The sequence below is a fragment of the Hemiscyllium ocellatum genome (assembly GCF_020745735.1).
Source record: "Hemiscyllium ocellatum isolate sHemOce1 chromosome 27 unlocalized genomic scaffold, sHemOce1.pat.X.cur. SUPER_27_unloc_1, whole genome shotgun sequence".
Taxonomy (NCBI): domain Eukaryota; kingdom Metazoa; phylum Chordata; class Chondrichthyes; order Orectolobiformes; family Hemiscylliidae; genus Hemiscyllium; species Hemiscyllium ocellatum.
Window position 1 is genome coordinate 2,473,243 of NW_026867476.1, and position 23,615 is coordinate 2,496,857.

Below are 23,615 nucleotides of genomic sequence, written 5' to 3' on the forward strand. Positions count from 1 at the left end.
CTAGGTGTCGCTGTGTTTGGAGGAGGGGAGGCGATCCTCCCGGCCTCTGGGTGTCGCTGTGTGTGGAGGAGGGGAGGCGATCCTCCCGGCCTCTCGGTGTCGCTGTGTGTGGAGGAGGGGAGGCGATCCTCCCGGCCTCTGGGTGTCGCTGTGTGTTGGAGGAGGGGAGGCGATCCTCCCGGCCTCTGGGTGTCGCTGTGTGTGGAGGAGGGGAGGCGATCCTCCCTGCCTCGGGTTGTCGCTGTGTTTGGAGGAGGGGAGGCGATCCTCCCGGCCTCTGGGTGTCGCTGTGTTTGGAGGAGGCGAGGCGATCCTCCCGGCCTCTCGGTGTCGCTGTGTGTGGAGGAGGGGAGGCGATCCTCCCGGCCTCGGGGTGTCGCTGTGTTTGGAGGAGGGGAGGCGATCCTCCCGGCCTCTGGGTGTCGCTGTGTGTGGAGGAGGGGAGGCGATCCTCCCGGCCTCTGGGTGTCGCTGTGTTTGGAGGAGGGGAGGCGATCCTCCCGGCCTCTGGGTGTCGCTGTGTTTGGAGGAGGGGAGGCGATCCTCCCGGCCTCTGGGTGTCGCTGTGTTTGGAGGAGGGGAGGCGATCCTCCCGGCCTCTCGGTGTCGCTGTGTGTGGAGGAGGGGAGGCGATCCTCCCGGCCTCTGGGTGTCGCTGTGTGTGGAGGAGGGGAGGCGATCCTCCCGGCCTCGGGTTGTCGCTGTGTTTGGAGGAGGCGAGGCGATCCTCCCGGCCTCGGGTTGTCGCTGTGTTTGGAGGAGGCGAGGCGATCCTCCCGGCCTCGGGGTGTCGCTGTGTTTGGAGGAGGGGAGGCGATCCTCCCGGCCTCTGGGTGTCGCTGTGTGTGGAGGAGGGGAGGCGATCCTCCCGGCCTCTGGGTGTCGCTGAGTGTGGAGGAGGGGAGGCGATCCTCCCGGCCTCTGGGTGTCGCTGTGTTTGGAGGAGGGGAGGCGATCCTCCCGGCCTCTGGGTGTCGCTGTGTTTGGAGGAGGGGAGGCGATCCTCCCGGCCTCTGGGTGTCGCTGTGTGTGGAGGAGGGGAGGCGATCCTCCCGGCCTCTGGGTGTCGCTGTGTTTGGAGGAGGGGAGGCGATCCTCCCGGCCTCTGGGTGTCGCTGTGTTTGGAGGAGGGGAGGCGATCCTCCCGGCCTCTGGGTGTCGCTGTGTGTGGAGGAGGGGAGGCGATCCTCCCGGCCTCTGGGTGTCGCTGTGTTTGGAGGAGGCGAGGCGATCCTCCCGGCCTCTGGGTGTCGCTGTGTTTGGAGGAGGGGAGGCGATCCTCCCGGCCTCTGGGTGTCGCTGTGTGTGGAGGAGGGGAGGCGATCCTCCCGGCCTCTGGGTGTCGCTGTGTTTGGAGGAGGTGAGGCCATCCTCCCGGCCTCTGGGTGTCGCTGTGTTTGGAGGAGGTGAGGCCATCCTCCCGGCCTCTGGGTGTCGCTGTGTTTGGAGGAGGGGAGGTTGGTTTGAGGAAACACTTCCTGGATCAGGGCAATAATCACAGAGTGAAGGAAGGAAGGAAGGAGAGAGGGAGTGTGGAAAACAACCAGAGGGAGATAGAGAAGGATAGAGTGAGGGAGAGAAAGAAACTGAAACTGAAAGATAAAGAAACAGGTAGAAAGAAAGAGAAATAGAGAAAAAGGAGAGAAAGAGGGAGAGAGAGAGAGAGTGATAGTGAAACAGAGAGAGGGAAGGAGTAAGAGAGAGAAAGAAAAAGAGAGAGGAGGGGAAAATAAATGAGAGATTGGAGAGAGTCGGTGGGAGTGATTGACGCCGTACGGTTTAAAGAGAGGGAGAGGAGAGACAAGGTGAGTGAGTTGTTGACCCTCTCTCTCTCTCTCTGGGTGGGAGTGTGGGGGGTGTTCGCTGCGGCCAGTGTCAGTGGGACGGCCGTAACGGTGGAGTGATCTGGGGGGAGAGGGAGATGAGAAGGAGGGACTGTGGAGTGGGGGATGGAGAAGGGATGAGGCGGGGGGGCAGTAGGTGCCTGAGGGACCCTTGGGAGGGGCTGGGGTCTGACGGCGAAGGTGGGAGGGAGGGAGAGAGAGCGCGGTGTTGTCCTGAGCCACCGTAAACCCGAACGATTTGATCTTGTCGGGTTTCTATTTCTACCCCCAGCCCACCTCCTGTCCACCCAGGATCCCTCCCCCTCCCCCTCCCCCGGAGCCGTGTGTGGACAGAGGGGGCAAGGGTGGGAGGGGGGCAGGGTACGGCAGGATACGGGGTTTCTCCCCGCTTTTCGGATGTTTGCTTTACCCCACTTTGCTTTGACCAAAGGTCTACCTGAGTACCTGCTTTCGCCAACCGAGGGAAATCTGAACCGGATTCTCACCTTTTACGAAGAAAGTTGAAAAGCATCTTCACCTTTTACTCCATTTCGGCTGACGAAAGGTTTCGTAGGAACGCTCGACTTTCGGATCATCGGGGAAACCTGTAACTGCGTGAACCTTTCCTCCCCACGGCTTTCCTCTCAATCTCTCTCAGTCCCCACTGACCCTCCCTCCCTCCCTCAGTCCCCACTGACCCCCCCCTCAGTCCCCACTGACCCCCCCCCTCTCTCTCAGTCCCCACTGACACACTCCCTCTCTCAGTCCCCACTGACCCTCCCTCCCTCAGTCCCACCCTCCCTCAGTCCCAACTGACACTCTCACTCTCTCTCAGTCCCCACTGACCCCCTCTCTGTTCTCTCACCCTCCCCCCTCCCCCTGGCAGGGTGTATCCCGGACGATGCCCGCCCTGGGTGAGGATGAGCAGCTGGTGTTGAGGGAGCGGGCAGTGTTGGCACTGACCACAGGCCAGCCCCAGCTGCTGACCGCTGTGCTGTGGGAGCTGGTGCAGACACCGTACGCTCTGGAGAGCAGGTACCGGGAGCTGGACGTGACCGGGTTGCTGCGGGAGAACCTGGCGGTGAGAGTGAGTGTCCGGAACCTTCCGCAATCGGGGAGCGGGGGACGCGAGGCGGAGTGACATTGGGACCCTGGGACTCATCCTTGGCCAACTCTGTGACTCTCACCCACCCCGTCAACCCCCATCCCCTCAACCCCCACCCCGTCAACCCCCATCCCCTCAACCCCCCCTCCCCATTTGCCCCACCCCCCGATTCCCCCTCGCCCCGTTTCCCCCACCCCCCGTTTCCCCCACCCCCCGTTTCCCCCACCCCCCCTCGCCCCGTTTCCCCCACCCCCCCCTCGCCCCGTTTCCCCCACCCCCCCCTCGCCCCCCCGTTTCCCCACCCTCTCGCGCCCCCGTTTCCCCACCCTCTCTCGCCCCCGTTTCCCCACCCTCTCTCGCCCCCGTTTCCCCACCCTCTCTCGCCCCCGTTTCCCCACCCTCTCGCGCCCCCGTTTCCCCACCCTCTCTCGCCCCCGTTTCCCCACCCTCTCTCGCCCCCGTTTCCCCACCCTCTCTCGCCCCCGTTTCCCCACCCTCTCTCGCCCCCGTTTCCCCACCCTCTCTCTAACACTCTGTCTCTCTGTCACTCTCCCTCGGTTGCCTACCCAGCCGAACGATGGGCTGATCACTATCAGCAGAGCCTTAAACATCTTAGAAAAGTACGGACGCAACCTGCTGTCTGAGAGCAAGCCCAAATTCTGGAGGGCTGTGAAATTTAACAATCCAGTCTTCAAAACCACCGTGGATGGAATCAAGGTAAGGAGAAACGAGAGACCACTCAGTACCTCCCTGCGAGAGGGAGACGGGGGGACTGAGAGACACCAGTCAGTGTACAGATATCTCCCTGAGGGGGAGAGGGGGGACTGAGAGACACCAGTGTACAGATATCTCCCTCAGAGAGAGGGGGGGAAGTGAGAGACATCAGTCAGAATACAGATATCTTCCTGGGAGAGAGAGGGGACTGAGAGACACCAGTCAGTGCACAGATATCTCCCTGAGAGAGAGGGGGGTAAGTGAGAGACACCAGTCAGTGTACAGATATCTCCCTGAGGGTGGGGTGGGGTGGTGTGGTGTACAGGTATCTCCCTGAGAGATAGGGGACTGAGAGACCCCAGTCAGTGTACAGATATCTCCCTGAGGGAGACAGCGCCATCAGTGATTGGAGTTATCAGGTTGTGACAGGGTGTGAGAAGGAGCCTGCCATTTTCGGAGTGTGCTGGTGATCCGGTGTTAATTGCAGGGTGGTCGGTCGATTCTCCGTCTGTATGGGTACACAGTGGAGCACAGCGATGGAATGAGCTTCCCTGATGATGTCCATGAGCCTGACCACCAGAAAGTTTCAGCTGTAACACTGGAAGTGGCAATGCTGCAGATGGAAATTGATCTATGGCAAAAGGTAACTGCATCACTCACACACAGCCCCTCCCTCACTCACTCCCAGCCCCTCACTCACTCCCAGCCCCTCCCTCACTGACACACAGCCCGTCCCTCACTCCCAGCCCCTCCCTCACTCCCAGCCCCTCCCTCACTAACACACAGCCCGTCCCACCCTCCCAGCCCCTCCCTCACTAACACACAGCCCGTCCCACCCTCCCAGCCTGTCCCTCTCCCCTCCCCTCCCCCCTCCCCCTCCCCCTCTCCTCCCTCCCCCTCCTCCCTCCCCCCCCCCCCCCTCCCCCCCCTTCCCTCCCTAACACATAGCCCGCCTGATCTCCCTGGCGTTGTGGTACTGTGTTGGCGTGCTGCCCGGTTAGCTCCTGGCACGCTGTGCTCCTGAACTCTCCGCGGGATCCGGCAGCGATTGGGATTCGGTTGGTTCCGGCTGTTGTTCTCACTGCCGCCGCCTTCTGTTGGATTGCAGGGTTCCCATCCTCACCCCGAGCTCTTCAGTCCATTCCTGCCGGGATCTGCTTTTCCGGCCCAAGGCGGGCTCCGCTTGGAGGTACGTGATATCCTGGGATCGGGTGCCGATGGGGCGCAGCACGGGAATGCTGCGATCGGAGTCCACCCCAACATCCGCGCGGTCCCAGGGTGGGACGTGAGGGCTTCCTCTGTCTCCCTCGGTCCCTCCACCTTCCCAAAGGGCTGCCATTCCCTCTGTCCTGCTCCTTTCAGGGGACCGACCCCATCCCCGCCACTGGTCTGTCCTCACTTAGCGACTCTGTCTCTTTTCCCCTTCCCCCACATTCCCAGGGGGGACACATCCATGTCCACACCAGCGACAACGTTCCCGCGGCTGCCGGTGTCGCCATGTTCTCGGGAGGGGGACAGCGGGAATCTCCAGGAAGTGATGAAGGCGGAGTGCTGGGCGGGAACAGGGATGTCTCGCTGCAGATACCCACCCCCCCTGGGAATATCACGTACCCAATCCCCCCTCTCCTTGGGAATATGGGGTGGTGTTGGGGGGTCGTGTGGTTGGTGGGGCGAGGGCGTGAACGTCTCATAAATTTCACGAATCTCCGACTGGAGCGGGCGGGCAATGCCAGAAGGATGCTGGGAACCCGGGCTCACGGGGAACGCTGCCGGCCGGGTCTGACCGAGGTGATCTCTGCTCCTCCCTCTCCGACCCTGTCACCCCCCTCATCCCCAATCCGGCTGTGTCCTCCCTCCCTCACTACCTGCTTTCCCCGTTCCGTCCCCTCCATGAGGATTCCTGGGCGTTTTCTCCCGGCTCCGTTGACCCTTCTCACCGGGAGCAGGACACCATTGCCTGACTGACTGTGTCTCATCTCTCCGTTTGCCTCTCTTACCCCCCCTCCCCACCCTCGCTCCTTCCCCCCCTCCCCACCCTCGCTCCTTCCCCCCCTCCCCACCCTCGCTCCTTCCCCCCCTCCCCACCCTCGCTCCCTCTCCCCTCCCTCGCTCCCTCTCCCCTCCCCACCCTTGCTCCCTCTTCCCTCCCCCCCACCCTCGCTCCCTCTCCTCCCCCTCCCTCGCTTTCTCTCCCTCCCCCTCCACCCTCCCTCCCTCTCCCCTTCCACCCTCCCTCCCTCTCCCCCCCCACCCTCGTCCCCCCCCACCCTCGTCCCCCCCCCCCCCTCGTCCCCCCCCACCCTCGTCCCCCCCCACCCTCGTCCCCCCCCCCCTCGTCCCCCCCCACCCTCGTCCCCCCCCACCCTCGTCCCCCCCACCCTCGTCCCCCCCACCCTCGTCCCCCCCACCCTCTTCCCCCCCAACCCTCGCTCCCTCTTCCCCCCCACCCTCGCTCCCTCTTCCCCCCCACCCTCTTCCCCCCCACCCTCTTCCCCCCCCCTCGCTCCCTCTTCCCCCCACCCTTGCTCCCTCTTCCCCCCCACCCTCGCTCCCTCTTCCCCCCCACCCTCTTCCCCCCCACCCTCTTCCCCCCCCCACCCTCTTCCCCCCCACCCTCGCTCCCTCTTCCCCCCCACCCTCTCTCTCCTTCTTCCCCCCCACCCTCTCTCTCCTTCCCCCCCCACCCTCTCTCCTTCCCCCCCCACCCTCTCTCCTTCCCCCCCCCACCCTCTCTCCTTCCCCCCCTCCCCACCCTCGCTCCCTCTCCCCTCCCCACCCTTGCTCCCTCTTCCCTCCCCCCCACCCTCGCTCCCTCTCCTCCCCCTCCCTCGCTTCCTCTCCCCCTCCACCCTCCCTCCCTCTCCCCTTCCACCCTCCCTCCCTCTCCCCTCCACCCTCCCTCCCTCTTCCCCCCCACCCTCTTCCCCCCCACCCTCTTCCCCCCCCACCCTCTTCCCCCCCCACCCTCTTCCCCCCCCCACCCTCTTCCCCCCCCCCACCCTCGTCCCCCCCCACCCTCGTCCCCCCCCACCCTCGTCCCCCCCCACCCTCGTCCCCCCCCACCCTCGTCCCCCCCCACCCTCGTCCCCCCCCACCCTCGTCCCCCCCACCCTCGTCCCCCCCACCCTCGTCCCCCCCACCCTCTTCCCCCCCACCCTCTTCCCCCCCACCCTCGCTCCCTCTTCCCCCCCACCCTCGCTCCCTCTTCCCCCCCACCCTCGCTCCCTCTTCCCCCCCACCCTCTCTCTCCTTCTTCCCCCCCACCCTCTCTCTCCCTCCCCCCCACCCTCTCTCTCCTTCCCCCCCCACTCTCTCTCCTTCCCCCCTCACTCTCTCTCCTTCCCCCCCCCACCCTCTCTCTCCTTCCCCCCCCCCCCACCCTCTCTCTCCTTCCCCCCCCCACCCTCTCTCTCCTTCCCCCCCCCACCCTCTCTCTCCTTCCCCCCCCACCCTCTCTCCTTCCCCCCCCACCCTCTCTCCTTCCCCCCCCACCCTCTCTCCTTCCCCCCCCCACCCTCTCTCCTTCCCCCCCCACCCTCTCCCCTTCCCCCCCCACCCTCTCTCCTTCCCCCCCCACCCTCTCTCCTTCCCCCCTCACTCTCTCTCCTTCCCCCCCCACCCTCTCTCTCCTCTCTCCCCCCCCCACCCTCTCTCTCCTTCCCCCCCCCCCACCCCTCTCTCTCCTTCCCCCCCCACCCTCTCTCCTTCCCCCCCCCCCACCCTCTCTCCTTCCCCCCCCCACCCTCTCTCCTTCCCCCCTCACTCTCTCTCCTTCCCCCCCCCACCCTCTCTCCTTCCCCCCCCCACCCTCTCTCCTTTCCCCCCCCACCCTCTCTCCTTCCCCCCCCCACCCTCTCTCCTTCCCCCCCCCACCCTCTCTCCTTCCCCCCCCCACCCTCTCTCCTTCCCCCCCCCACCCTCTCTCCTTCCCCCCCCCACCCTCTCTCCTTCCCCCCCCACCCTCTCTCCTTCCCCCCCCCCACCCTCTCTCCTTCCCCCCCCCCCCACCCTCTCTCCTTCCCCCCCCCCACCCTCTCTCCTTCCCCCCCCCCCACCCTCTCTCCTTCCCCCCCCCCACCCTCTCTCCTTCCCACTTTCTCTCTCCCCCCCGCTGCCACCTCCCCCTGCCCTCCTGCCCCTCTCCCATCTCCCCTCCTTGCCCCCTCTTGTTCCTGTCTCTGTTCGTCCCTCCCTCCTTCTCCACCTCTCTCCTTCCCTCCCCCATCCCTTACCCCGCCCCGCCCCCTTTTTTCTACCCTCTCTCCTCCCCCCCCCCCCCGCTCTCACTCATTTCCTTCCCCCAGACGGTGGAGCGCCCCCTAGCCCTGGGGGTGTACCGGGAGCCTGTGCCCAGTGGAGGGGCACCAGCAGCAGCAGGAGCAGGTGAGTGCCCGGGAGCCCTGACCAAGTCGGATGGAGACCTGGGTGCAATCTCATTGTGGCCCTGTTCTCCCTCGCCGATCATCGAAAACATTCCCTCCCCCCCCCACCCCTGGAGCCGGGAATGGACCCTGGGGACTGCAACAGCAGCTCTGAGTCACCCTGGTCTGGATTGTTGAGGGGGGGGGGGGGGGTAGGTTGGGGGCAACTAGGGATGCGCAGTAATTCTAGCCAGCCCCCCTGTCGGGAGCCTGTCTCTCAGCCCCCCTCCCCTCAGCTGTTTGACAGTGGGCTGGGGTGCGGTGGGGAGATGTCCCCACCCCCGGAGTGTCTGTGGGAATTATCTTCCCCGGAGAGCGAGGGGGAAGGCAGCCCCTGGAATGTATTCGAGGGTGAGTCAAGAGTTTCTGTCGATTGTGGGCTGGGGTGGGGGGGGGGGGTGAGGTTGGGGGGGGGGTAGCAGGCAGCGACGAGGGGGTATGAGGCAGTCTCATTGCCCGGCCCCAATCTGACTGACGGGCAGACACGCGTCGCCCCCCCTCTCCCCCGACAGGCTGATTGAGTCTCTCAGCATGGAGAAATCCCCCCCCCCCCCCCCAACGTATCCACAATCCCATCCCTGTCTGCTCCAGGCCCATCACTCTCCAAACCCTCCCTGTTTGTGTCCTTACACCAACGTCCCCTCAACGGGGTCAGTGTACCCACACCCACCTCTTCCTCAGGAAGGTCAGTCCAGACATGAACCAACACTTTTATTTTTTTTTAAAAAAAGTTGCCCCTTGTGTCGTTTTAAAATCCTTCTTCTCTCCCCCTCAAAGGTGTGCCCCCTGTTCGTGAAATCCCCCCACTTTTGGGAAAAGACACCGCCCATTTACCTAATCTGTACCCCTCGGGACTTTGTGATAGATTTCGGACAGATGTCAGAGCTAGGTTCTTTACTCGGGGAGTAGTCAGGGGCGTGGAACGCACTCCCTGCAGCTGTAGTCGACCCACCAGCTGTAAGGGCATTGAACTGGTCATTTGATAGGCATATGGACGAGAATGAGATAGTGTAGGTTAGATGGGCTTCAGATTGGTTCCACAGGTCAGCACAACATCGAGGGCCGAAAGGCCTGTACTGCCCTGGAATGTTCCATGATTTTATAATCCTCTATAAGATCACCCTTCGACTTCCTACACTCCAGTGAAACAAGTCCCGGACTTGATGCAGGTTTGCTCGCTGAGCTGGAAGGTTCGTTTTCAGACGTTTCGTCACCATACTAAGCAACATCATCAGTGAGCCTCCGGATGAAGCACTGCTGGTGTAGCTCACTTTCTGTTTTGTGTGTTTGGGTGTGCTTGGGTTGGTGATGTCATTTCATGTGGTGACGCCATTTCCTGTTCTTTTTCTCAGGGGGTGGTAAATGGGGTCTAACTCGATGGGTTTGTTCGAGTTCCAGTTGGAATACCATGCTTCTCGGAATTCTCGTGCGTGTCTCTGTTTGGGTTTGGCCTGGGATGGATGTCTTGTCTTTCCTCATCCGTATGTGAGGGTCAGGTCGTTTTGTGACTCGTTGGTGTTCATGTATCCTGGTGGCTAGTTTTCTGCCGGTTTGTCCCCTCCCCACCCTTTTCCGCCTTCCACAAAGACCGTTCCCTCCGTGGCTACCTGGTCAGGTCCACGCCCCCCTACAACCCACCCTCCCATCCTGGCACTTTCCCTTGCCACCGCAGGAACTGTAAAACCTGTGCCCACACCTCCTCCCTCACCTCCATCCAAGGCCCTAAAGGAGCCTTCCACATCCATCAAAGTTTTACCTGCACATCCACCAATATCATTTATTGTATCCGTTGCTCCTGATGCGATCTCCTCTACATTGGGGAAACTGGGCGCCTCCTAGCAGAGCGCTTTAGGGAACATCTCCGGGACACCCGCACCAATCAACCACACCGCCCCGTGGCCCAACATTTCAACTCCCCCTCCCACTCTGCCGAGGACATGGAGGTCCTGGGCCTCCTTCACCGCCGCTCCCTCACCACCAGAGGAAGAACGCCTCATCTTCTGCCTCGGAACACTTCAGCCCCAGGGCATCAATGTGGACTTCAACAGTTTCCTCATTTCCCCTTCCCCCACCTCACCCCAGTTCCAAACTTCCAGCTCAGCACTGTCCCCATGACTTGTCCGGACTTGTCTGACCTTCCTAGCTAATTTTCCACCTATCCACTCCACCCTCTCCTCCCTGATCTATCACCTTCATCCACTCACCCATTGTACTCTATGCTACTTTCTCCCCATCCCCACCCTCCTCTCACTTATCTTTCCACGCTTCAGGCTCTCTGCCTTTATTCCTGACAAAGGGCTTTTGCCTGAAATGTCAATTTTACTGCTCCTCGGATGCTGCCTGAACTGCCGTGCTCTTCCAGCACCACTAATCCAGAATCTGGTGTTTGTTACATTCTTACACGGTATTTTGTAAATGACATTAGTTTTGTCATTTCAGCTCAGCGAGTGAACTTACATTCAGCCCCTCAACCTCAGCTACAAATGTTTTCCAAACTCGCTAAGTCCCGGCCTCTCCTTATAACCGAAACCCTCCATTCCCGGCAACGCCCTGGTTGGTCATGCTAAATTACCCATAGTGCCCAGGGATTTGCAGGTTAGGGTGGATTGGGCGTGCTAAATTACCCATAGTGCCCAGGACTGTGAAGGTCGGGGTGGATTGGCCAGTCTAAATTACCCATAGTGCCCAGGGATGTGTAGGTCAGGGTGGATTGGCCAGTCTAAATTACCCATAGTGCCCAGGGATGTGTGGGTTAAGTGCATTAGTCAGGGTAAATATCAAGCAATAGGGTTGGGGAATGGGTCGGGGTGGGTTACTCTTCAGAGGGGTCCGAATGGCCTGTTTCCACACTGTAGGGATTCTGTGGGTTCTACTTTATGGAAAAACCTCTAGCAATCTCTCTTGCACCCTTTCTCTCTGTGTCAGTCTTTCACTGTCTCATGCTCTCTCTCGTGCTGTGTCTCTGTCGTTTTCTCTCTCTCTCTCTCTCACTCTCTCTGTCTCTCTCTCCCTCTCACACTCACTCTCACTGTCTCTCTCACATGCTCTCCCTATCTCTCTCACTTTCTCTGTCTCAGCCTTGACTGTTTTCCATGACCCCCTCTGGTAAAGCATCCCCCGGATTCGCTGTCTCTTTCCCCATCCGCCCCAGGGAGACAGAAGAAATTCCACCCCCTCTCTGTCTTCGATGGGTCGACTCTCCTCGCTCTGAGATGACCACCACTCCCGCACTTAGTTACAGCAATGATGAGGGACCTGCCTGCGATCTCTGGCCTCCATCTGAGGGTGTTGGAGGGGTCGAGGATCGGAGCCCCTCTGATGGGGAGGGTGATCTCTTGGGGGAGCAGCGTTTGTCCCCTCTGGGGAAGTTGTGATGGCTTCCTCAGGCCTCTGCGGCGCCTCCTGCTGGCAATGCCCCATCTGGCGTTGGTGGGGTGCAGAGTCGTTTGGGGGTGGGTGTTGGTTTGTGACAGCTTAATCTCTCTCCCGACCCTCGCACGGTGGCACAGTGGTTAGCACTGCTGCCTCACAGCGCCAGAGACCCGGGTTCAATTTCTGCCTCAGGCGACTGACTGTGTGGAGTTTGCACATTCTCCCCGTGTCTGCGTGGGTTTCCTCCGGGTGCTCCGGTTTCCTCCCACAGTCCAAAGATGTGCAGGTCAGGTGAATTGGCCATGCTATATTGCCCGTAGTGTTAGGTAAGGGGTAAATGTGGGGGTACGGGTGGGTTGCGCTTCGGCAGGTCGGTGTGGACTTGTTGGGCCAAAGGGCCTGTTTCCACACTGTAAGTAATCTAATCTAATCATACAGCTTGTGATTTTTAAAAGTGTTTTCCCTTCCTCCACCCGTGCGTCAGTCCCACTGGGAGATTCCTGCGCTATCTGCAGTAAGGACGAGGTGGCCATCCACTGTCAGGACTGCGGCCGGTTGCTGTGCCGGGATTGCGACGCCCTCTACCATCGGCACCCGTCCCGGGGCGGGCACCAGCGGGTGCCACTGTTGGGCGCGGGTGGCAACGCTGCACCACTGCCTGCCAGGTACTTGGGGTGGGGGGGGGGGTTGGTGTTGCAGTGAGTGGAGCGGGGGTGCTGTGTAACGGTGTTGCTGGGAGTAGGAGATAGGGGACTCGGAGTGCGTGTGTGGAGTGCTGCTGAAGGGGGCGGGGTAGAGAGAGAGAGTGGGGGAGACCAAACTGCGCCTGCCCCCACCCCGTACACTTGGATTCCCTTCCAAATGAACAATCTGTCTACATCGGGGGGTGGAGGAGTGCGGGAGGTGGAGGGAACAAGGTGACGAGGGGTGGGGAGCACGGAGGCAAGATGGAGTCGAGGTTTGGGGGTGGGGACGGGCCCGGGGGGGGGGGAGCATCGAGGGGAGACGGGGTAGTGGGGAGGGGATCGCGGGGGGGAGACGGGGCGGTGGGGGGAGCGCGGGGGGGGGGAGACGGGGCTTGGCGGAGGGGAGAGACGGGGCTGTGGGGGGGAGCGCCGGGGGGAGACGGGGCTTGGGGGAGGGGAGCGCGGAGGGGAGAGACGGGGCTGTGGGGGAGGGGAGACGGGGCTGTGGGGGAGGGGAGCGCGGAGGGGAGAGACGGGGCTGTGGGGAAGAAGCACTGAGGAGGTGGGGAGGGGAGGGGAGGGGGGTGTGCCGAGGGTAGTGCGGAGTTGGGGGGGGGGGGGGGGAGATGGGGCTGAGCAGTGAATGAGCTGATGAGCTTCTCTCGCTCTCTCTCTCTCTCTCTCTCTCTCGCTCTCGCGCTCTCTCTCGCTCTCGCTCTCTCTCGCTCTCTCTCTCTCGCTCTCTCTCTCGCTCTCTCTCTCGCTCTCTCTCTCGCTCTCTCTCTCGCTCTCTCTCTCGCTCTCGCTCGCTCTCGCTCTCTCTCGCTCTCTCTCTCGCTCTCTCTCTCTCTCGCTCTCTCTCTCTCGCTCTCTCGCTTTCTCTCGCTCTCTCTCTCGCTCTTGCTCTCTCTCGCTCTCTCTCGCTCTCTCTCGCTCTCTCTCTCGCTCTCTCGCTCTCGCTCTCTCTCGCTCTCTCGCTCTCGCTCTCTCTCTCGCTCTCTCTCTCTCTCTCTCTCGCTCTCTCTCTCGCTCTCTCTCTCGCTCTCTCTCTCGCTCTCTCTCTCGCTCTCTCTCTCGCTCTCTCTCTCGCTCTCTCGCTCTCGCTCTCTCTCTCTCGCGCTCTCTCGCTCTCTTGCTCTCTCTCTCTCTCTCTTTGTTCCAGCGAGGAGCTGAGCAGAGCATCGCCTGGAGCAGTGGGCCCTCCCTTGGGGAGCCTCTGGGCGGCTGTTCCTGGCTGCACACCGCCCCCGGTGGCCGGGGATCGGGAGGAGGTTTCCGGAAGGCCCGGTTTGGCCTGGCGCAGCCTGAGCACCGAGCAGCCCAGCGGGGTGACAGCGCCCAGGCCGGACAGGCGCCTCTCGGAGCTGGGCACCTCGGCCTGCCCTCGGGGGCCCTGGGCATGTGCCAGCTGCGGCCTGGTGAACGAGGCTCGGGCTGTCCTGTGTGGGGCCTGCGAGAGGCCTCGGGCAAGCCCTGCCCCAGCCGCCTCCTTCTCCTCGCCCACTCCCGCTGCCTCCAGGGAAGGCTGGGCCTGTCGGGCGTGCACCTTCCAGAACGAGGCCTGCGCTGTCCTATGCAGTGCCTGTGACAGGCCTCGCCTGGCTGGGAGGCCCAGTTTCGTCGTCGCCACGACAACCAACTCTGGCCTGCAACAGGGACATCCGCCGCCACCTTCTCAGCAGCAGGTAGCCATCTTGGAATGTCCTCCCCTTGCTCCCACGTTCGCCTTCCCTCTACCACCTCCCCCCACCCCCGTTCTTCTTCCCCCCCACCCCCGTTTGTCCCCCCCACCTCCTTTGTACCCCCACCCCCTTCACTCCTCCCCCCACCCCCTTCACTCTCCATTCTTTCTGTACTCCTGACTGCCCTCACACATCCCTTGCACCCCCTTCTCTCTCTGTTCTCTCACCCTCCCCTTGCCTTGACCTCTGTCTGGTCCACATCCCGTTTCCCTTGCCCCTCCCCCTCCGCCCCCTCCTCTGCCCTCCCCCTCTCCCCTGCCCTCTTTTCTCTCCCCCCCCCCCCCCCACCCCCGACCCTCCTGCTATCATTTGGGGGATTGGGTGGGGCTGTTGTGGTGGTGGACTGACCCTCCGCGCTCCCCACCCCTCGTCCCTTTCTTCCCCCCACGTCCCGCCTCTCACAGTGGAGGGTTGGAGAGTGATGCCCCACAAGGCTAACCCTCATTGGGTGCCGGTGGAGGTGGGTTACTCGAATCTCCGAGAGGGGGAGTGTGTTCCTGTGAGCAACTGGTTCTGTCTGAAACAAAAACAGAAATTGTTTTTCTCTGTCTCTCTCTCTCTTTCTTTCTCTCTCTCTCTCTCTCTCTGTCTGTCTCCCCCACCCCCTGTCTACCACCTCGCACACAGGGCTGGCAGTGCCAGTTCTGCACCTACCTGAACGTGACCCCGGGCCGGATCTGCGAGATGTGTGACCGGACCAATGCCACCCTGGCTGGGCACGGCCAGGGCCAGGCCGGGGTGAGCCCCCGCGCCGAGCAGCACGGGCCGGAGGAGCCTGTGGGAGTGGGGGAGTCGCTGGCGGCCGGAGGTGCTGGTGTGCTGGCAGACCATGCCAGGCAGGAGGAGATGCGGGCAGCGGGACTGCGCCTGGTGCAGATGATCCGCGTGAGTAGGCTGCCATCTTGGATTGCTCCCGCTGTGTTCCGAGCACCCCAACCTCTTGCATTTGACCTCCCAGAATGCATCACTCCGCACTGGGCCGGACGGAACTCCCTCGGCCGCCATCTTGGATCGCTCCCGCTGTGTTCCGAGCGCCCCACCCTCTTGCGTTTGACCTCCCACAATGCATCACTCCACCCCTGGCCGGACACAACTCCCTCTGCCAAATCCCATCCCGACTTTCCAGCCGGTCTATGTCCTGCTGTATCCTTTGAGAACCTTGCTCAGTGTCCACAACTCCATCACACTGTCTGTCATCTGCAAACGTACTGATCAGGTCACCTGCGCTTCCATTTCGTGTTGGCCAACAGCAGTGGTGCTGGTACTGATCCCTGCGGGACACCCCTGTTAGAACATAGAACATAGAACAATACAGCACAGAACAGGCCCTTCGGCCCACGATGTTGTGCCGAACATCTATCCTAGATTAAGCACCCATCCATGTACCTATCCAATTGCCGCTTAAAGGTCGTCAATGATTCTGACTCTACCACTGCCATGGGCAGCGCATTCCATGCCCCCACCACTCTCTGGGTAAAGAACCCACCCCTGACATCTCCCCTACACCTTCCACCCTTCACCTTAAATTTATGTCCCCTTGTAATACTCTGTTGTACCCGGGGAAAAAGTTTCTGACTGTCTACTCCATCTATTCCTCTGAACATCTTATAAACCTCTATCAAGTCACCCCTCATCCTTCGCCGTTCCAACGAGAAAAGGCCGAGAACTCTCAACCTGTCCTCGTACGACCTATTCTCCATTCCAGGCAACATCCTGGTAAATCTGCTCTGCACCCTCTCAAAGCTTCCACATCTTTCCTAAAGTGAGGCGACCAGAACTGCACACAGTACTCCAAATGTGGCCTAACCAAAGTCCTGTACAGCTGCAACATCACCTCATGACTCTTGAATTCAATCCCTTTGCTAATGAACGCTAATACACCATAGGCCTTCTTACAAGCTCTATCCACCTGAGTGGCAACTTTCAAAGATCTATGTACATAGACCCCAAGATCCCTCTGTTCCTCCACCTGACTAAGAAGCCTACCGTTAACCCTGTATTCTGCATTCTTATTTGTTCTTCCAAAATGGACAACCTCACACTTGGCAGGGTTGAACTCCATCTGCCCAGCCCAGCTCTGCATCACATCTAAGTCCCTTTGCAGCTGACAACAGCCCTCCTCACTGTCCACAACTCGACCAATCTTCGTATCATCTGCAAATTTACTGACCCATCCTTCGACTCCCTCATCCAAGTCATTAATAAAAATTACAAACAGCAGAGGACCCAGAACTGATCCCTGCGGAACTCCACTTGTAACTGGGCTCCAGGCTGAATATTTACCATCTACCACCACTCTCTGACTTCGACCGGTTAGCCAGTTTTCAATCCAATTGGCCAAGTTTCCCTCTATCCCATGCCTCCTGACTTTCCACATAAGCCTACCATGGGGAACCTTATCAAATGCCTTACTAAAATCCATGTACACTACATCCACTGCTCTACCCTCATCCACATGCTTGGTCACCTCAAAGAATTCAATAAGACTTGTAAGGCAAGACCTACCCTTCACAAATCCGTGCTGGCTGTCCCTAATCAAGCAATGTCTTTCCAGATACTCATAAATCCTATCCCTCAGTACCCTTTCCATTACTTTGCCTACCACCGAAGTAAGACTAACTGGCCTGTTGACAGAGCTCCCAGTCAGAAATCACCCCAGCCCACCTCTCCTCTGTCTTCTCAGACCGAGCCAATATGTCACCTCTCCGCAGGTCCCACTGGGCGTAATCTCGTGGACCAGCCTCCTGCAAGGGACCTTGTCGAATACTTTAGTCAAGTCCTTCCACTGCCAACCCCACTCACCGATCACCTTCGTCACTGCCTCACGATGTGGGGCAAGACATCCCGTGCACAAAGCCACGCTGACGGTCCCTCACGAATCCCTTCTCTTCCAAATGCAAGGGAATCCCTGTCCCTGGCAATCTCCCACTGACATGGTCGACCCTTCCCCGGATTATCCTCGCCTCAAACACAGGAGTGACATGGCCTACTCTCCAATCTCCCGGGACCTTCGTTGTGGCTAATGAGGAGACAGAAATCCTCGCCTCCCTCGGTATCCTGGGAATCGATCCCATCAGGATCCGGGCGATGGTGTCTACCTTCAATGGTTTTCAGCACACCCAACATCACCTCCTCCCTCACGCCCCAGAATATCGACAGAACCCTGGCAAATAGTATCATAGAGATGTACAGCACGGAAACAGACCCTTCCACCCTACCTGTCCATGCTGACCCAGATGTCCCTAACCTAATCTAGTCCCATTTGCCAGCACTTGGTCCATATCCCTCTAAACCCTTCCTATTCATATACCCATCCAAATGCCTTTTAAATGCTGTCATTGTACCAACCTCCACCACTTCCTCTGGCAGCTCATTCCACACATGTACCACTCTCTGCATGAAAAAGGTCTCTTTTAAATCTTCTCCCTCCTCACCCTAAACCTATCAGAGGGGCGGTGTGGACTTGTTGGGCTGACGGGCCTGTTTCCACACTGTAGGGAATCTAATCTAATCTATGCCCCTCTAGTTCTGGACTCCCCCACCCCAGGGAAAAGTCTTTGTCTATTTATCCTATTCATGCCCCTCATAATTTTATAAACCTCTATAAGGTCTCCCCTCAGCCGCTCCAGCCCCAGCCTGTCCAGCCTCTCCCTGTAGCTCATACCCTCCAACATCCTTGTACAACTTTTACGAACCCTTTCAAGTTTCACAACATCCCTTCCGATAGGAAGGAGACCAGAATTGCACGCAATATTCCAAAAGTGGCTGAACCAGTGTCCTGTTCAGCCGCAACATGACCTCCCAACTCATATACTCAATCCTCTGACCAATGAAGGCAAGTGGACTGAATGCCTTCCTCATTATCCTGTCTCCCTGGGACACCATGCAGAGGGTGGTGCGTGTATGGAATGAGCTGCCAGAGGAAGTGGTGGAGGCTGGTACAACGACAGCATTTAAAAGGCATCTGGATGGGGACATGAATAGGAAGGGTTTGGAGGGATATGGGCCAAGGGCTGGCAAACGGGACTAGATTAAGTTAGGGATATCTAGGTCAGCATTGAGTGGTTGCTGCATGAGTGTACATGGACTCTGTTTTCTAAGTTTTGAGGGAGGAGCGGGCGTATGGCTGGGCTGCTGTTTTCCCCTGTGCCCTGTGGATATTGGAGTGAAGGTGGCGTGTTACCCTGTGCCCGGTGGGCATTGCAGTGACGGTCCCGTGTTGTGTTCACAGATGGGCGAGGAGCAGCTGGTGAGCCCCGAGGAAGTGTGCTGTGCCCTCCGCAGCTCGGGCACGGAGGAGCCCCTGGCCTGGCTGCAGACGGAGCTGCCCCAGATGCTAGACAGTATTGCCGACCTGGCCTCCCAGAAAGGCCACACCATGGCCCAGGACCAGGTGGGCCCTGTCTCCAGGGACGAGGCGCGCCAGGCCTGGCTACACGCTGCGGGGGACTTCGAGGAGGCTGTGGGAGAGTGCGTCAGGAGCCGGGCCCGCAAGGTAGGGGCGGGGGAGGAAGGTCGAGAGGGAGGGGGGGATGGGGTGGTCAGGGAGTCACTGGGCGTTTGGTTGTCGGGTTGGGGGCAGGAGTGGGTCTGGTCATTAACCCTGCGGCTTCGTGATGCCCTGACCGTGCGTCTCTCTCGGTCGGCGGGTTCTAACCCCCCACCACTTCCCCCTTTTCCAGTTCCGGGAGATCTGCGCCATGGGCTTCTCCGACCAGCAGGAGGTGCTGCAAGCTCTCTACATGAACAGGGGCGACGTGGACAAGGCTGTCATCGACCTGCAACGACAACTCCTTGAACCGTTCCACACTCACATCTGGCAGGAGGACGAGGTGCCCATTCAGCTGGACCATCCCAACAGAGAGGTCAGTGGGCATGGGCGGGGGTGGTCAGGGGGGCATGGGAAACTAGCCCGACGGAGAGGTTAGTGGGCTCAGGGGCTCACCTTTTTGCCACGATTGGCCAATGACTTCAAAACTCCACTCAACATGGTTGGCCAACGCTCATCAACTCCCTCACATCCATAGTTGGCCAATGCCCCTCAACACTGACATCTCCATCGTCAGCCAATGCCCTTCCACTCTCTTAGCTCTATAGTTGGCCAATGCCCCTCAACACTGACATCTCCATAGTTGGCCAACATCCCTCAATGCCTACATCTCCATAGTTGGCCAACATCCCTCAATGCCTACATCTCCATAGTCAGCCAACGCTCTTCAACACCTACATCTCCATAGTTAGCCAACACCCCTCAACTCTCACATCTCTATGTAGTCAGCCAACGCCCTTCAACTCCCTAGTCGGTCAACACCCAACTCCCTCAACTCCATAGTCGGCCAACACCCCTCAACTCCGTCAGCTCCATAGTCTGCCAACACCCCTCAACTCCCACATCTCCATAGTTGGCCAATGCCCTTCAACTCCCACATCTCCATAGTTGGCCAATGCCCTTCAACTCCCACATCTCCATAGTTGGCCAACGCCCTTCAACTCCCACATCTCCATAGTCGGCCAATGCTTTTCAATGCCCACATCTCCATAGTCAGCCAATGCCAACATCTCTATAGTCAGCCAACACCCTTCAACACCTACATCTCCATAGTCGGGCAATGCCCCTCAACTCCTTCAGCTCCATAGTTGGCCAACACACTTCAACACCTACATCTCCATAGTTGGCCAATGTCCCTCAACTCCCACATCTCCATAGTTGGCCATCGTCCTTCAACACATCTCCATAATTGGCCTACGCCCTTCAACTCCCACATCTCCATTGTCAGCTAACGCCCTTCAACACTTACACCTCCATAGTTGGCCAACACCCCTCAACTCCCGTGCCTTCGTAGTCGGGCTATATCCCTTGATCCTCTGACCCCCGTCCAACACCGGCACCTGCAAATGCTATTGTGTGTTGACTGGGCTCGGCAAAATTAAAAATCTCACATAACACCAGGTTATAGTCCAACAGGTTTATTTGGAAGCACTAGCTTTCGGAGCGCTGCTCCTTCATCGGGTGGTTGTGGAGAGTAAGGCTTATAGTCCATAACCACCCGATGAAGGAGCGGCGCTCCGAAAGCTAGTGCTTCCAAATAGACCTGTTGGACTATAACCTGGTGTTGTGTGTGATTTTTAACCTTCAATTCCTGACCTCTATAGTCAGCCTCTCCTCCCTGATCTCTCAACTCTCTTAGTCCCATATTTGACCAACGCCTTTCAACTCCCTGACCGTCATAGTTGGTCAAACTGCTCAGCTCTCCGACCCCCGACATTTGACCAATGCTCCAAATTCGCTTGTTCTCAGGATTTGACAAGAACCTCCCCGAGCTCTCGACCCCCTCAATAGTTGGCCATCCCCACCCCATGCATCTCCCGAGCCCCGTACCTGACCCTCCATGGCGGCCTGCGAGGTCAATCCCTCCAGCCCTGGACCCGGCGAGGGCCGAGGAGGGGAGGGGGGGGAAGCGGGCGTTTCCTAACTCGCCCTTGCTGGAAATCCAACCCTACTTTTCCCCGAGCCGTCACAAGGAGTTCACGATATTCCCCGAGTTACCCTGCAGAGTGCCCTCTGGACTCAGTGTTGGGTTTGAGAGTTTTGGGGGCGTGAGCTCTCCCATGTCCTCACCCCAAACTGCGCCCCCACCCCAACACCAGGCCTTGTCATCGCACAGTCTGCTATTGTACACAAACCATTGTTTGACAGCAAACCGTCCCCGTGAACGGCTATTCATCCTCCCAGCCAGACCGTTGTCCCTGTGCTAACCCCCTCTCTCTCTCGCTCTGTCCCTGTGCTAACCCCCTCTCTCTCTCGCTCTGTCCCTGTGCTAACCCCCTGTGTGTGTCCCTCTGTCCCTGTGTAACCCCCTCTCTCTCTCTCTCGCTCTGTCCCTGTGTAACCCCCTCTCTCTCTCTCGCTCTGTCCCTGTGCTAACCCCCTCTCTCTCTCTCGCTCTGTCCCTGTGCTAACCCCCCCCGTGTGTGTCCCTCTGTCCCTATGCTAACCCCCTCTCTCTCTCTCGCTCTGTCCCTATGCTAACCCCCTCTCTCTCTCTCGCTCTGTCCCTGTGCTAACCCCCTCTCTCTCTCGCTCTGTCCCTGTGCTAACCCCCTCTCTCTCTCGCTCTGTCCCTGTGCTAACCCCCTGTGTGTGTCCCTCTGTCCCTGTACTAACCCCCTCTCTCTCTCTCGCTGTGTCCCTGTGCTAACCCTCTGTCTCTCTCCCGCTCTCCAGAGGACGCTGCGTCAGATGCTGGCCACCTACAACCTGCCGAGCTGGGGCCGAGCAGAGATTGTGCTGAGCCTGATGCAGGAGGGCCGTGATCACTACCAGCTCCACGATGTGGTGGAGGCTGTCAAGGAGTCCCAGGACAAGGAGTTCATCAAGAAGAGCATGCTGTCACTGACCTGCCTGGTCTGCCTCTCGCTGTTCCCCCGCAGCAAGGTGAGCACCCCAGGGTGGGGGAGAGAGAGGTGGAGCGGCTGGAGTCTCCCTCCCCACGCACACGCACACACACAGGCACGACAGCGATGGGGGGAGGGGGTGCAGACGGGTCGTGGTGCCCTCCCATAGCGCTGCAGCGCTGAAGGAGGCCAGTAGGCCCATCACATCCATGCCAGCCCTCCTGCCCCCACATCACAATCCCTGCGTCCTGCTGCCTCCTGACCCCTCTCCCTTCGTATCCGACCCCTCTCCCTTCGTCCCCGACCCCTGTCCCACCCCTCCCCCCCACCCTGACCCCTCCCCCCCCCCCCCACCCTGACCCCTCTCCCCCCCCCCCCACCCTGACCCCTCTCCCCCCCCCACCCTGACCCCTCTCCCCCCCCCGCCCTGACCCTTCTCCCCCCCCCGCCCTGACCCCTCTCCCCCCCCCGCCCTGACCCTTCTCCCCCCCCCGCCCTGACCCCTCTCCCCCCCCCGCCCTGACCCTTCTCCCCCCCCCGCCCTGACCCTTCTCCCTCCCCGCCCTGACCCTTCTCCCTCCCCCGCCCTGACCCTTCTCCCCCCCCCGCCCTCCCTCCCCCCCCCCGACCCCTCTCTCCGCCCCCTTCCCTGACCCTTCTTCCGCCCCCTCCCTGACCCCTCTCCCCCCCCTCCCTGACCCCTCTCCCTCCCCGCCCTGACCCTTCTCCCCCCCCCGACACCTCTCTCCGCCCCCTTCCCTGACCCTTCTCCCCCCCGACACCTCTCTCCGCCCCCTTCCCTGACCCCTCTCCCCCCCCCCTCCCTGACCCCCCTCTCCCCCCCTCCCTGACCCCTCTCCCCCCCCTCCCTGACCCCTCTCCCCCCCGACCCCTCTCCCCCCCTCCCTGACCCCTCTCCCACCCCCTCCCTGACCCCTCTCCCCCCCCCTCCCTGACCCCTCTTCCCCCCTCCCTGACCCCTCTCCCCTGACCCCTCTTCCCCCTGACCCTTCTCTCTCCCCCCTCCCTGACCCCTCTCTCTGCCCCCTTCCCTGACCCCACTCCCCCCCTCCCTGACCCCTCTCTCCCCCCGACCCCTCTTCCCCCCGACCCCTCTTCCCCCCTCCCTGAAGCCTGCCCCCCCTCGACCCTCTCCCCGCCCTCCCTGACCCCTCTCCCCCGATCCCTCTTCCCCCCCTCCCCCCTGACCCCTCTCTCCCCCCTGACCCCTCTCTCCCCCCGACCCCTCTCTCCCCCCGACCCCTCTCTCCCCCCGACCCCTCTCTCCCCCCGACCCCTCTCTCCCCCCGACCCCTCTCTCCCGCCGACCCCTCTCTCCCCCCGACCCCTCTCTCCCCCCGACCCCTCTCTCCCCCCGACCCCTTTCCCCCCCTCCCTGAAGCCTGCCCCCCCTCGACCCTCTCCCCGCCCTCCCTGACCCCTCTCCCCCGATCCCTCTTCCCCCCCTCCCCCGACCCCTCTCTCCCCCCTGACCCCTCTCTCCCCCCGACCCCTCTCTCCCCCCTGACCCCTCTCTCCCCCCGACCCCTCTCTCCCCCCGACCCCTCTCTCCCGCCGACCCCTCTCTCCCCCCGACCCCTCTCTCCCCCCGACCCCTCTCTCCCCCCGACCCCTCTCTCCCCCCGACCCCTCTCTCCCCCCGACCCCTCTCTCCCCCCGACCCCTCTCTCCCCCCGACCCCACCCCCCCCCCGACCCCTCTCTCCCCCCGACCCCTCTCTCCCCCCGACCCCTCTCTCTCCCGCCCCCCTCTCTCTCCCCCGACCCTCTCTCCCGCCGACCCCTCTCTCCCCCGACCCCTCTCTCCCCCCGACCCCTCTCTCCCCCCGACCCCTCTCTCCCCCCGACCCCTCTCTCCCCCCGACCCCTCTCTCCCCCCGACCCCTCTCTCCCCCCGACCCCTCTCTCCCCCCGACCCCTCTCTCCCCCCGACCCCTCTCTCCCCCCGACCCCTCTCTCCCCCCGACCCCTCTCTCCCCCCGACCCCTCTCTCCCCCCGACCCCTCTCTCCCCCCGACCCCTCTCTCCCCCCGACCCCTCTCTCCCCCCGACCCCTCTCTCCCCCCGACCCCTCTCTCCCCCCGACCCCTCTCTCCCCCCGACCCCTCTCTCCCCCCGACCCCTCTCTCCCCCCGACCCCTCTCTCCCCCCGACCCCTCTCTCCCCCCGACCCCTCTCTCCCCCCGACCCCTCTCTCCCCCCGACCCCTCTCTCCCCCCGACCCCTCTCTCCCCCCGACCCCTCTCTCCCCCCGACCCCTCTCTCCCCCCGACCCCTCTCTCCCCCCGACCCCTCTCTCCCCCCGACCCCTCTCTCCCCCCGACCCCTCTCTCCCCC

General features: G+C 61.4%; 2 protein-coding genes across 6 annotated transcripts in view; one reads left to right on the forward strand and one right to left on the reverse strand.

Annotated features, from left to right (window-relative positions):
- On the reverse strand, positions 1–1,416 carry LOC132807063 (proline-rich protein 2-like). Its single transcript, XM_060821366.1, has one exon. The coding sequence runs from the start codon at positions 1,414–1,416 to the stop codon at positions 1–3; it is 1,416 nt and encodes a 471-aa protein (XP_060677349.1).
- A 61-nt stretch (positions 1,417–1,477) lies between these two features.
- Positions 1,478–23,615, forward strand: part of LOC132807016 (E3 ubiquitin-protein ligase RNF31-like) — a 38,931-nt gene continuing 16,793 nt past the window's right edge. For 2 of the 5 annotated variants that reach the window (XM_060821299.1, XM_060821303.1), the window contains exons 1-12: positions 1,478–1,805; positions 2,275–2,910; positions 3,499–3,645; positions 4,130–4,285; positions 4,751–4,831; positions 7,947–8,025; positions 11,920–12,100; positions 13,284–13,806; positions 14,491–14,748; positions 18,095–18,358; positions 18,546–18,728; positions 21,089–21,298. In XM_060821299.1, coding sequence (XP_060677282.1) covers positions 2,725–2,910; positions 3,499–3,645; positions 4,130–4,285; positions 4,751–4,831; positions 7,947–8,025; positions 11,920–12,100; positions 13,284–13,806; positions 14,491–14,748; positions 18,095–18,358; positions 18,546–18,728; positions 21,089–21,298 — 2,268 coding nt within the window. In that variant the 5' untranslated portion in view covers positions 1,478–1,805; positions 2,275–2,724. The remainder of the gene's footprint in view (positions 1,806–2,274; positions 2,911–3,498; positions 3,646–4,129; positions 4,286–4,750; positions 4,832–7,946; positions 8,026–11,919; positions 12,101–13,283; positions 13,807–14,490; positions 14,749–18,094; positions 18,359–18,545; positions 18,729–21,088; positions 21,299–23,615) is intronic. The other 3 variants (XM_060821301.1, XM_060821300.1, XM_060821302.1) reach the window with 3 other exon arrangements.

What these genes read in the sequence shown, in the direction of transcription:
- LOC132807063 (XM_060821366.1), bottom strand. Translation starts at nt 1,416, where the DNA reads ATGGCCTCACCTCCTCCAAACACAGCGACACCCAGAGGCCGGGAGGAT.